Below are 14437 nucleotides of genomic sequence, written 5' to 3'. Positions count from 1 at the left end.
AAAAAAAATATATATATATTATCCAAAAGAAAGCTTGAATACTTTTAGGCAAACAAAATATCTCGTCATTTCTATAAATCTATGGTGGTTTTTTTGTTTTGTTTTGTTTTGTTTTGTTTTGTTTTGTTTTGTTTTTAACTGAATTCTAATCCTACTTTAAAAGCATCCACTAACTTTGAGCTTTGAAAAGGGTGGCAGATCCTGATATCCAGTGGCCACTGTGAACTACTCAAAACCTCCCAAGATGTCAGAAATTACGCTACTCTCTTAGACTTGGTCACCACAGCCAACATTACAGATAAGTACTTGATTAATTCCATAACTAGATTTTCCTCCGCTCTTGAGATGTGCCCTCAGAAAATTCTGACTGAGTGTGCTGATGAGGATTGATAAGACATTCTTGGTTGCTTAGTGCATCTTACTGTACTTCCATAGTTATCTTCCCAATTAAGTTATGCCTGTTATCTGTCTGATTTTTTTCATATGATAACAGTTCATGAGAATATTTAAAATGTATAATTTACTCAAGTTGCAGAATGTCTGCTTGAATTTAAACCATGAAAACATCAAGACAAGAAACAAGAAGCCAACTAACAAAGCATGTGATTAAAAGAAAAACCTACTGAAAAACAGTCAGATATATCCTGATTCCTTCAAGCCACAAAGCTGCATGCCATATTAGCAAATAGTTTTATCATCAAAACACTTGCACAGCAGATGGAAAGCTCCTTTGCTTCCTGCTTTGTGTTAGTAAGGATGAAACAAAATTGTTTCTCTGCCTGCCTGCCTGCCTTCCTGTAAATCTGTTGGTCAATACTGGCACTTTGACTCCAAGAACAAAACACTTCAGTGACATCAGTGAAATCAGGGAATCTTTGTTGTTAGCAACAATCATCTAGCCTAGTCTGAGGTCTTAAGAAGCAAAGTTTCTACAGATTTGTTCTGCCTTTGGAATGTCTAAATTTGGAGATGTACTTTGTCCATAAATCTTCATTGAGTAGATGCAGATAATAACTGTTCTGGACTTGCTAAAGGGAGGCCAAGGCTGCAACACAAAATACCAATTTTAAGGATCAGTCCATATTTTTGTACATCTGGTTAATGTGTAGTTAACAAGATAAACGAAAGCCTTTTGTGAATACAGTCCAGCATTGTATATAAATCCAGAATTGATTTTCAGGATTTTGCAGTGACAATTGCAAAATTGATTGTTGTACACTGAACCTTTCCAGGAGCTTTATTAAAAAACTTCATTTATTTTGAATTGTTATGTTCTTCAGTAGTATTTATTTCTTACAGAATTAATTTACGTAAGGAACAGAAAAACATTTCAGAAATAACTCAAAGCATTACAGAGTTTTGAGGCCAAGTGGCAGATGATTCTTTTCTGACTATAACTTTAGAACAAGATTGTTTTTGCTCTACAGGTTAAAGCTGTTCCACATTTGGGACATGGCTCTATTAGCAAAGCAATGAACTATGCCATTTGGTTTCAACTCAAGTAGTATCACCAAGCCCAGCAACAGTTTAAGTTGCGACCACAGTCTAGATCTAAGGAGTCTCTCCCATTTATCTTTTCTATCTGGGTGGGGTGATCACCTGTCTCCTGGAGAAATCAGATTACATTCCACCTTTCCGAAAGGGATCAACACCTGCTAATTGGGTGGAGTACTTCAGACAAACAGGTTGCCAAGTCTATTATGTGCACATAAGCCACTTGGACTCTGTATCAGTCAGCTTGCCTTTATTCAGCATTAGGCATATCTTGTAATGGCTGCCATTCACAGACACCTAAGATAAATATACTCAAAACTTCTGTGTTGAAAGTAAATGTAAATGTGTGAAGTGCTGAAAGAAAGCAAAAGACTGTGGCATCCTTGTGACTGTTGCTTAGCAATATGTAGGCCAGTAAATAAATATACTCTGCAAGACAGACTCTGAAGTTATATGTTACTTACTGTGGGATCCCTTACATTTGGATTTGGAAATTAAACTATTCTGAATTCCCAGTCAGTAAAAATTTGGTGCCACATGGTTTTGTTTTTTTGTTTTTTTTAGGGCGTTGGGGGGCAATTCATGATACAGGTATAGTAACCTAAAGATTTGGAATATGTCGATCAGCAAGGGAAAATCAACAGATGAGCTGTGTCGACACAGATCACCTTGAACAGTCAGAAGAAGAAAAAAAAAAGAAAAAAAAAAGGAGGGGGGAGACATTTCTTTCTTTATTTAGTATTCTTAGTTTTCTTGTCCTGCCATCTTCAGAATCCAAAATTCTCTCTACAATAATAAGGCTTATTCAAAGAATATTTGTTGACATGAAGATGTGGATGTCAAAGCTAAAATATTAGCTTTGACATATGAAATAATTATGTATCATCCCCAAGGTTATTTTAAGAACATTAACTAGTATTTAGCTCTTTTAGTTAGGCAGATAATATTAGATTTGTATCACGAAAGGATGAATTTAGTTAAACTATTGTGTGGTAGATGCATGTAACAGAACAAAAGTAAGAAATTTTTTTGTAGACTAATTTAATAGGGAAATAGTGCACATTCAGTAAGGAACTGTGATCTTTGAGCTATCCTTCAATTTTACATTACACTTCCTTTCATTAAAGCAACAAAAACCTAAACATATGTCTGTTAGCCAAGAAAGAAAGAACCTGACACAAATTCAGGGAAAAAAGAGAGAGAGAAAGGGAGAGGGAAAGAGATGTGAATGGCACCAAGGAAAATGCTCTTCTCTGACTATATGAGCTTCACCCTGAAACCCTCTGAAAGAAAACCAGTACTGAACACATCTATGACTTCCAATAGTTATCAAGTTAATGTTTTTTCTCTGGAAAGAAATGTAAAAAGGACAAATTTACTCTGACCATTGTGGGATGCAATAAATCACAGCAAGGAATTACCCAAAGTCATTTTTAAACAGCAGTAGTTTTGTCAAGGCCAAACTAGAGTTCATGAGGAAAAAATACTGCTCAGAAACTAAAACCTATAATTTGGGAACAAATTTTCCTTCATTTCTCCTTTAATTTACCCTTCTCTGCTTCTGTGAATTCATACTTGAAAGACAAAAAAGCCATTTCTTCAGGATATCTAATGAATATAAAATTTCCTTCCTTCCTTCTAAAGTCACACCTATAAACAACAACAAAAAAATAATCCAGATATTGGAAAATCAGTTTTCTCTTTGATCTGTATCAATTTGATCCCTACAGTCAAAGATGTAAATGACTTTGCGTGATATGTAAATAGGTAAACTATGAACAACTGACAACTCAGTCCTTCCAACTATATCAGTACACAAGCTATTACTTTACGGTAACTGACTGTACTAAAAAAGTATACGCAAAAGCCTAAATGAACACAAGCTGTAGGCTCAACTCCTGAATAGATTCTGAGCCATAGATGAGACATTATGCCAGCAAGTGTTCCAGAACTGGAGCTGGTGCAGATAGAATTTCTTTGCAGAGAAAATTATGTTAGAAAGCTCCACATGACTTTGAAAGGCACTGGTGTAATATACTTTGTTTTCACCATGCTCAGCTCACTTCTTCTATGAGAAGGAGCTGTAGGATTGTTTTATTTTTTCCCTATCTGTCCTTCTGTGTTGTGTGCATTCTATACAAAACAGTTCCACGCAGTGGCAATATTAAAGCAGCATACAACCTACAAGATGCCTTGTTCCCTCCTCTCCCAAATGGTAAGAAATGCATTGGTAGGAAATCATGAACACATTAAAGATTATGGACAAGGTCAATGAGTGAGAAGACTGCAAAATAATAATTTCTTCCAGGTTTACTACTTGGAACAGGCAGTAGAATGGACAAGTGCAGTGGCACTGTTTGTCTACTAGCATTTCAGAAGTCACATTTCTTCTTATAGAAGTTAATGAGAAGAGAAAATCCTGTCCTTATCCGCACTGGTGGTCCATCACTTTGGATCTGTTGCCCGCCTTATCTCTTACTACTCCCAGAAAACATGCACTTTCTCCATACGCATGTCCTGAGTCTATGAAGGGATTTCAGTGTCATGCTGGAGATAGAGTCAGAAAGAAAACGCTCATGGTGACAAAGTTCGGTGATAGAAAAGTTGGAAATCTGACTGAATGCTCTCCAAAGGAACAAGACTGAATAAAGAGACAAACTGTTCTTTTGCAGACCCCAAGGGCCAGCAGTAAATTGACCTGATAAACAACTATCAGATGAATTTAGCAGCAAGCTTTCTAGATCTAGGCAGAACTGTGTATTTAATTTTCAGATTTCCTCTTCTGATCTTTGTTTACAATAACATATGAAAAGAATTATTTTAGCTTTCTGCTTCCATGTTCTTCTATTTTCCCTAAAGCAACAACAGTAATAAAATGAGTTAAAGGGAAAAGTGCTCATTCGTTGCCAACTTAATTATTCCAAAGTATCATGAGATATGAGGAACACTTGTTAAGTTGAACATCATGTTATTTTACTTTTTCTTTCCTTTTTCAATCAAGTTGTTGCACAATGATGGCTTTAGAACTGTTTGTTTTCCTAAGATTTAGGGAATATCTGAAAAACTTTAAAGAATGCAAAAACTTAGGTGATACATGAACATTTTGACTTGAGTATTATCTTTATGAAAGACATGGTGAACTAAATTACAGTTATGTGATTCTATGTACATGAATCATAATGATAACTCAATGATTATACCACACTAAAATGCAGAGATGCAGACATAGAATATAGCTATACTGTATGTCCTGTAAAGAGTCTACTGCACCTTTAATAGGAAAATGGTTCTGATTTGAAGGTCTTCTAAAATACTGCCTAAAACGCTATCAATAATAAAAGCTGATCACAGCTGAATTCATGTAACTGTTAAATAGTTGAAGTCTAATGACAATTAAACAGCTCAAGTAGATATCAGCCTCATACAAATTATAATATAGTCAGTGTTAATACACACAACTGTGCTGACACAGCTTAGCTATTGCATTCAGTGACATCGAAATCTAACTCTCGGTACAAATATAGCTGTTCATTTGAGAGAATGCATGAGGAATCTTGCTAGTGCAAAGTAAAATAGCTTGGTACTCTTTGTATCTCATTGTATACCAATATCCAATTCTCACTAGAAAAATCATACTGAATGCAAAGTATCTATCATCATCTAGTTTGTCCTACATGACTTTCTTAAAGTATCCATTGAAATTTAAAGATTTAGGTATGGTACCATTTCAAAATTTAATTTAGGCTGGGATATATAAGGACAGTTAAATAAATTAGATAGACAAATCACTCTTGAAAACAACATCCTAATGTGCACTTCAGATACACATATTCAAGGTTTTCAAGGTTTCCAATTATTTAACCCATATGTAATACAGGGGTTGCCATGTGTTCGTGCTGGATCACAGGTGCCTGTTAGATCTTGACAAAAAAGTATTGAGGCTCACTAGGGAGGGATGTGACTATGAGCATGTCCACACTCGTAAGTTTCAGCATAAAAGTTGAACTGAGAAACATCCCGTAGACATCCTGTCTTCTTTAATCAGTACCAACGTCTAGTCAGGAATCATTGGAAATAGTTACAGGACTTAAAAAAAACTAGAATAGGTGAATAGATCAAATGAGAGACTGAGTTCCAGAGCAGTGAGAAATCCTCAAAGAACTGCTCATTTAGTTGGATTACATAAGCAAACATTATACTTGTTATTTAGAGCTTTTAATTTCTCATAAGCAATATTACTTTTCTGCTTTTGTTATTTTTAATTTATAATTTGTGAAAAGTTAAGAGTTAACTTCTATCAGAGAAGTCCTGATCTATTGCATAGTTGGGCTAAATCTTTCAGCTTTCTTTCTCCCTTACAGGGAAAGAAATCCAAAGCATATTTTAAAAATATTTATCTATATAGTGAGCAAAACTTAATTAATTAACATACACTAAGCCCTTTAATAAATAGCAGCTAAGAAATAAGAACGAGAAAGACTTCTTGAGGAACAGAGTCCAGAAGCACGAGAGCAGTTCAAGTAGGCCACCCTCCTTGAATCCCAAGCCAGCTGCCTGTACTGCAAGTCTGCTGCACCCAGATCAACATGACCGACAGTGTCAGTGCAAGGAATCCCTCTGAAGGAGTAAAAATGATGGTAAATTACCTCTTATAATTATGAGAGGAAATCTCTGAGGTCAGAGCCGAGGTTAGGAGCAGGGCAGAGACAAGGTTGTACTTGCACTGCAGCTGCTGCAGTGCACCTGGCCTATTAGTGAGGACTTGCATTTTCACCACTCGTTTCCCCTGGAGATCAATAATTTTTTTTTTTTTTTAAAGTATCTCAACGCAAAAGTACAGACTGTCATTTGAAAAGTTTTGAACCATCACAAGTGAGGAGTATTTAATATCTTAGCAGTGGTACGTTGCTGAAAGCAATGTTAAATCAAGCATCTTTCATAGGGCACTTAATTTGTCCTCTATTTCTCTTGTTCTCACTAATGAGAGACTGTTGAGTTATTTTTATGGCCTTTATATTTCACACTCCCAAGGCACTGACAATGGTTTTAAGGAATAAATGAAGGAATAATAAGTTCCTTATATGGTCTTTATCTCTAATTACAGCTGAAGCTTTATCTCTAATTACAGCTGAAGAAGTTATTCTAAATACTTTATTAGTAGTATATTGTATTATAGCAATAAAAGGAAGCTGTAAATATTCCAAGATGATGACCTGAGCAGACCAAAATATACGTAGGTCACTCTATAAGTAATGCCTCTTATCTATTTCCGTGGAAACTACAACAGATACAAAGAGCACAGTAACACTACTTGATAGAGCAAGTTCTCAACCTCAAAACATTTTTTTTCAACACAGCCACCACCGTTAGATATGCATTTTCACTAGCAATGAACAAGAGACTGCATGCCATGTTTTGTAAAAGCCAAAAGCCATCAGAGGTGACCCACTGTTTCACAGTTGCTAGGAAAATGTTGCCCACACAGTCCATTTTTCATCAGCCTAAACATGGAAATCAGAAGGCACAAAAAATGGACAGTATGGAATGTGTGGTATGACAGTTCTGCCATGATTGACCATGTGATCCACAGTCCTCAAACTGGCAAGGAGCCTAGGCTCATGTTGCAAGTAAAAGGTTCTCTTCTCTGGACTGACTCTGGATGTTTGAGCCTTCAGCTTTGTCAGTGTCATGATGTAGTGGTCAGAGTTGATGGTTGTTTCAGGTTCCAGGAAATCCAGAAAAATCACCCTTTTCCTATTCAAAAAAATAGTGCACATCACTTCTAGCTGCTGAGGGCTGCATCTTAAACTTTTTCTTGGATGGGGAATTCACATATCACGACTCTATGGACTGTCATTTTGACACTGATTTGTGGTGGCGGCACCACACCTTGTCATCAGTAATGGTGCAACCCAGGAGACTGTCACCTCCATCCTCATTTTGGCTCAATAGGCCCTGATGGACTTGCATACAGTGTTCTTTCTGTTTCCGTGTGTGCATTCATTGGACTCATCTGGTACAAGCTTTGTGATATTCCAACATTGCTACCATACACTTTCCAATACAATGAAGCCAGTATTTGATTTCATATTCAACTTCCCTGGTTGTTATCTGCCAATTCACATGAATGGGTTGATCAAGACACCCTTCATTTAGTGATGTGAGAGCATCACCATCCGGAATGTGGTTTCTCTTTCTTTCACTGTTGCCACTGAAGAAATGCTCCACTCATTGCCTCACTGTGCCCACATCCACTGGTTGGGCTCCACAAATCTTCATCAAGAGTCCATGGATGTCAATGAGTGCAATTTTTTCTGCATGGAGGAATTACATTACGCACCTTTTCTTCATATGCACTTTCATGTCCGGCACCATTCTGTCAGACTATGCTTCAGCTACCATCTGTCATATGGCAATAAAATGTAATGGAATATTGGTGGAAATGTTCAACATCTAGTGCCACACCACCAATGTAAGACTCTGACATTGTGGGTCAACATAATAAAATAGGAGGCATTACTTTTGGAGCAGACCTAATGAAAATAATAAATAAAAATAAATAAAAATACCAGTAGCAAAAACAAAACAAAACAAAACAAAAAACAAAAAACAAAAAACAAAAAACATCATCCCTAACAACCCAAGTATGTGAAAAGTATTTTCCAAAATGAATTATCTGGTTCTTCCAATAGTTTTCTGTACTGCTGTGCTACTATTATCTCACATTTTTTCCTCAGTGCTGTGCTCATGTTTTTCATTATCCTCTTCCATCAACTCGTGAGTGTGCTGCTTCTACTGCATAGGTTCATAGCAGGCAGATAATGTGCCAGGTCATACACAGCATTATGGTAACGTATTGGCTACCACTTTTACTTATGATTAGTGGATGCAGCTGCCTTAACACCATAGGATGCAAAAGATTAAAGATGGGTAAATTAGTTACAGTATAAATAGACCTCCCATTCTTACAGCAGTAGGAGAATGGGAATCTCTTGTTACTTTTCTAGATTTCACCAAAAGCTATAAAAAAAATCTACTTCATGTAATATCGTAATATTTAGAATAAGATCAAGATGCAAGGTTAGTTAATTTGTCCAGAATTTTTACCTTATTTTTAAATATTTAACATTAACCTTTTTTTTAACCTTGAAAATTAGACAGTCTAGTCCTCATTTTTAATGGTCTGAAAATAATTTAACACTAAGTAGAATTAATTTAAACATTTTATTTCTATCAAATGAGGTAACTTGAGTATCAGACACTGCAGTTGCCCTTTCACATATATAGTTTATCCCACAGTTCTTAGCTTTTTACCTAGATCCTCTACTGTTCCCAAATAGCTTTTAATGAAGACAGTGTCCCCTCTGTCTTAGGTAAAGAATGATGAAATTATGTTTATTGTGACCTAGGAAATTATTCAGATGGAGCTCTCTAGAGGCATGTGGATGGCATTATGAATATTTTACAGAATCATCCCTGAAAATCAGGCCAATAGCATATACACACAAGGCCAACTTCTACTCTCAGTTGTTGGCAATCACAGTGATTTCTCATTTGAGTATGCTATGCAAGTATTTATTTGGTTTATTTTCTTCCATTTTCCTTTCTTTCCAGCCCTGTCTTCCCATTTCCCATACATTTGTTATAAAGGCAACAGTTATTCTCAGTGAGGAATGAGTATTATTTAGAGGACATTGGCTATTCCTGTCCTACCTCATAAAATACAGGGAATAAGACATACAGACATACAGAGGAATGTGGGAAAATGTACAGAAAATTGTGTCTAGTGTAACTGTGTCTATCCGGGGGTACCAAATACAGAATATTAAAACCATTTTGATCATGATCTTGCTAAGTACTCAATGCAAAAAAAAAAAAAAAAAAAAAAAAAAAGATTTTAGGGAAAACTGCTGACTTCAGTGAGACAGTGGGATGCCAGAAAGAGAAAGAAGTGCTTGGGAATCATTGTGGGTTTGAAACCTTCATGAATACAAAAATAAAGCAGAACGTCAGTAACCTGAGATCAGAAGAACATTATGCAAGGGTTAATATTTCTCATGCTGATGTCTCCTTTCCCTTCTTTTTCTTGAGAATAAACTTTCGTTTTTCCTTACAAAACTTAATTTCATTCCTATGATTTCCACTTAGAAACTTGCCTCTAGTCATAAAGGTAAAATTTAATTGTATAGAATTAAGAAGTTTGAAGTAGCTCAGATATGCGGCCTTACAGTTTAAGAATGAACACAATAAAATCTAATAAAACATTTAGAATGTTTTATAAAAGAAAAAAAAATGCTAAAGAGATTTGTACTTACCAGAATATCTTTTCCAGCCCACTTGCACTCATCCCTTCGGGAATGAGATACAGGCCAAGTAATCTAAAGACATAGAGCAAAAAATCACGTTATTTCATGCTTCAGTTATCACAAACTGCAGACCAAGTGTTACAGAGTGTCTTCACTCATTTTGTCTTCTGTTCATTCTTATTTCCTCTACTTTGACAAAATTTGTCAACAAAGAATTGAAATGATAGGAGCAAAATAGAGATGATAAGAATCACAGTAAAAACAATCTTGAAATATAATCTATATTATGACCTCAGCAGCAAATCTTGAATATGAATAGAGAGTTGACTCTATTAAGTGAGTATTCTTCCACTTTTAAATCTGACATAATGAAATGGAGACTCAGAGCCAAAAATTTCAGATAGTTCCTAGAAGTAAATCTGATCTATGTGAAATACAATCTCAGATTACAGCTACAGCATTGTAAATGAGACATTGGCCTCTTCAGTGTCATTACTAGTTCTGTATTTTTCTTGATTTAGTTAATTAAATAATAAAAAAAAGCTGTGATATTTGAAAAGTATCACACCATTGAAACAGAAATGTTTATTCTGTTCAAACTGAGCTACTCAAATATGCAAAAACTTAAACATAGGTTTACTGTAGTGTTTGCTTTGCAGAAAATGGAGAAAATGGAGACCCCTCACAGTCAATTATTCAAGGCTTTGTTGTTTTTTTTTAATTATTATTATTTTGGGGTTTTTGTTTGTTTGTTTGTTTGTTTTGTTTTGTTTTGAAAAGCTTTTAGGAATTACATATAGAATAAAACATGATCTTCACATAAAATGGCAGGCTGCTCATTTGGGAGTCTCAGATAATGCAATATAAATGGCCATAAGTCTGAATTACAATCATGGTGTTCAATAGTGTTTGTGAAAAGAAAGTAAAAAGGAAAGTATTCAAAAAGAAACAAAATAGAAACAGAAAAATAATGGATATGAGTGACAAAAGAGGATGAAGAAGATGTTATATGTGTCATTCAAAAATACAGTTTCCAACTGTGTTTTTAAATCTGGAATTTTCTTAAAATATAATAAAATCAGAAAACAGAAATTGATTGTCTGAGGTCTATACAATAATGTTGAAAATTCTATAAGCACATTGTCTCTCCAAGGATTCCTTCTACTTCCTGTTTCTATGCCCAGCTTAAAATACAAAGAGATGTAAAAATAAAAATTTACTAGGTTGAAAAAACATTAACAAAATTTCTCAGATCCCCCAGAAGGACCAGGTCAAGTTCAGATCAAGTTTTGGGCAAAGATTCTTATGTTAATTAAAGCAATATTTTAATCTATTAAATGAATGGTTAGCTGTTCTTTTTCCCCGATTCTTACACCATGGAATTTTCTCTATTCTGGTTTAAATGTCAGCAAAATTGAACCATTTTTAAGCAATGGAAGGAAGTCGGGCAACTCCAGGAGGACTGCATGGATGAACAAGGACATACTCAAGCACAAAACAGAAACCTGCAGAGGCTGGAAGCAAGGACAGATAGCCTGGAAGGAAATCGAGAGTTGAGAGGAAGGGCCACAAAGATGGCTGGAGCACCTCTCCTATAAAGACAGGGTGAGTTAGGGTTGTTCAAACTGAAGAAGAGAAAGACTCTGGGAAGACATTAAGTTACTTACAAGCAAGCTGGAAAGGGACATTTTACAAGGGTAAGTATTGATAGTACAAGGGGTAACATCTTTAATCACAAAGAGGGTAGAATTAGATTATATATAGGGAATAAATTCCTTAGTCCTTATAGGCACCAGAAGAGGTTGTCAAAGGAAGTCATGGATGTCCCATCCCTGGAACTGTTCAATGCCTGGTTGGATTGGACTTAATTTTAATATGCTGAAAGATGAAATTTAATTGCAGTACCAACTTAGTTGTTACTTTGATTGAAGTTTCTTCAGTGTCCCTCCTGTCCTCAATAAGCAGACCCCAAAATTTTTGAAGAATTTTGTTTATTCTTAAATCTAAAGTCTGTCTCTTATTTAAGTTCCATATAATCAACAGCAATTCTTTATATAATACAATAATATTTGTATAGAATTTCAAATAGTGTTCTAAACATATCTGAATAGCAAAGTAAGTAAAATACAACCCCTGTCGTTCTACAGAACAGTTTTCTGCAATGGAAACACCTTGTTTCCTTTAATTACTCCATATGTTTTGCACATTAAACTATGAATCCCTCAGAGAATTCAAATAAATAGCTAGTTTCCTTTATAGCTGCTCTAAAGAGAATAGAAAAGAAAATACACAGTTTTCCTTTTATCCTTTCTCCTTAGAGAATACAAATGAATAACCTGTCTTCTCTATGAACAAAAAACACAAGGTATTTATTGCTATCACCTTAGGAAGCTAATAGTGGAACGGGCAAAAGGTCAGGAACACCAAGAAAAAAATCCCCCGGTATTGAAGCAATATATCTCTCATAAAAGAGTACTCCCTGTATTTGAAAATGTGCCTTCAAAATGCTTAAATATAACAAATCAAACTTCTGTCCCATTGTTTACCTTTTTAGTATTTTGTAACATTAAAGTAAATAAGAAACGAAAATGTTTTATTTAGGCCCCAAGGAAGCATATTCCAGAACATGGCTAAAATATTTGTCAGATTTTAATGTCTCCAACTTTTACTGTAAAATTATACTTCTCTTCAAGAATGCCAAGCTTGTACAAATCTATTTCTCTTTTTTTTAATACTTAATCTATTTTGGTTAGTGAGCAGCAGGAGCAAAGTGCTTTAAAGTGCTGGATTAAAGATAAAAATACAACACAGACTCATGAATAGAATATTTCTATCTGCAAATGAAGAAATTAGGCCTTTTTTGTAGACTTTAATAATTGTATTTTTGTTTGGTTTTAAACAAAGACAAAGTATATCTTGTTTGCGAATTAGCTGGATTATTCATTTATGATTTAAATTTTCATAGTTTGGGAAAATAAAAATGATTCAACACTTAAAGGCTCATAATGTTTCTCTTCATAGAGTTGACAAATGTTTGGCTGTTTAGCCATAGTAGTATTCCTGATATACAGACAATTACTACGTAAGTCATATAGTTCTATACAAAACTGTGAAACATATAAAACATATAAGACATATAAAACATGACTAACTGTACCTTTTGATATTCCTTGATGTTAACCAGGTTGAAAGAAAATATGTGGTCTTTTGCTCCAACATACAGCCGACTTCGTTCTTCATCCAAGAGGAAAGTATGATAACTGGAACTATTAGCCAGTCCATTGAAATTGACTATATTATTGGATTCCAACATTTCTGCAAGATAAAGATAAAGTTTTCTATTTTAATCTGGTCAAATAGAATACAGACTTATATTTTGACTTGTATGGATTATTATTTTTTTTAATTTATTATTACGGAATGAAAATCTGTGAAAGTATTATATGCTTGGACCTGTGAGTATTATTATTATCTCAAGTATTCGCACTCAGACTGCTACTGAGATTCAGCTCTACACAAACAAAGGTCATAAATTAATTAAAATTGTGTATGAGATTTTAGATAGTCAAAATTCTATCCATGTTACTAATCAACTGCTGGACAAAATTCAGCTTTGTTCAATCAGTGAGATTTACAAGCACGAAGCTGAGGATGATCAGCTGATAAAAAACACATTTAAACATGAAGTCTCATAATTCTAACATACAGATCTGCTTCACACATCTGTAAGTTATGAGAAAGAGGATAAGAAAGACTACCTGATGAGTTAAGAAGACACACACAATCTTTTTCTGTGTATTACTATCATCTCAGCTTAGTGATAATGGGAGTTGTGTACTTATCCATCACAGGAATAAAACTAGATAAGTTAATGTTACTTCTTTTTAAACTTAAGAATAATTTTCTAGTCCTCATACTCCTCCCAGAACATGCCAAGAACAGGATTAATTTAAGTGCAAGAATCCACAGGATTCCTCTGGGCTATACAAAAGGATTAACAAAGATAAATTCATTTGCCTGAAAGTGCTGTAAAATATTTTCCAATACAATAATGCAGAATGTACTAGTATAATCTTTCATGAAAGCACTCTTTCTTCAGTCCTGTCTACCTACATTATATTGGGACCAAAGTCAACTTTATCATTTCAAGTCATGTAAGATACTGATAAGAAACTTTCTCCATGATGAGAAATCCTACATGGTTCAAGCCCTGGCCTTGTGATACACAGAACCAAGTACAGTTTTAGGCACAGAAGCAGTTGCATCGATGCCAAAACATCTCCTCACACAACACCCATGGGGACAGATGAGAGGAATCAGATACATTTGAATCCAAGGGCTTGGAGCACTCCAAGAGAGGACATGGTCAGACCTCCAGGCAGCTAACATATGCGTCATGACCAAGCTCTGCCAAGGCAAAGACGTCTGTCTTTCTACTTAAGAGCAGCTGTTAAATGTCTAGCTTCTGCCTAGTGGTGCAGCTACCTGCTGTGACTTCTTAGTTTTCAACAAGTTCACTTCAATTTTCCACCACTGATTCAATTACTTATTGAGTAAATGATAACATACTCTATGCAGATAAAAATGAAGGTGAAGCTGCTGTTATAGAAGAAGCTTTTGATTAATATTTTTTTCAG

The 14437-nt window shown here is 35.0% G+C and overlaps 1 protein-coding gene across 1 annotated transcript in view; it reads right to left on the bottom strand.

The window, feature by feature from the left end:
* The window catches only part of SEMA3A (semaphorin 3A), a 171412-nt gene that overhangs the window by 110881 nt on the left and 46094 nt on the right, over positions 1–14437 (bottom strand). The window contains exons 2-3 of the mRNA XM_031591157.2: positions 12958–13115; positions 9810–9872 (exon numbers count right to left, since the gene is read on the bottom strand). Of these exons, the coding sequence (XP_031447017.1) occupies positions 9810–9872; positions 12958–13115 (221 nt within the window). The remainder of the gene's footprint in view (positions 1–9809; positions 9873–12957; positions 13116–14437) is intronic.

The sequence above is a fragment of the Phasianus colchicus genome, chromosome 1, assembly GCF_987193195.1.
Source record: "Phasianus colchicus chromosome 1, bPhaCol1.hap1.1, whole genome shotgun sequence".
In the NCBI taxonomy this organism is placed as follows: Eukaryota; Metazoa; Chordata; class Aves; order Galliformes; family Phasianidae; genus Phasianus; species Phasianus colchicus.
Note: the sequence above shows the minus strand (reverse complement) of the source record. Positions and strands in the feature narration are given on the sequence as shown.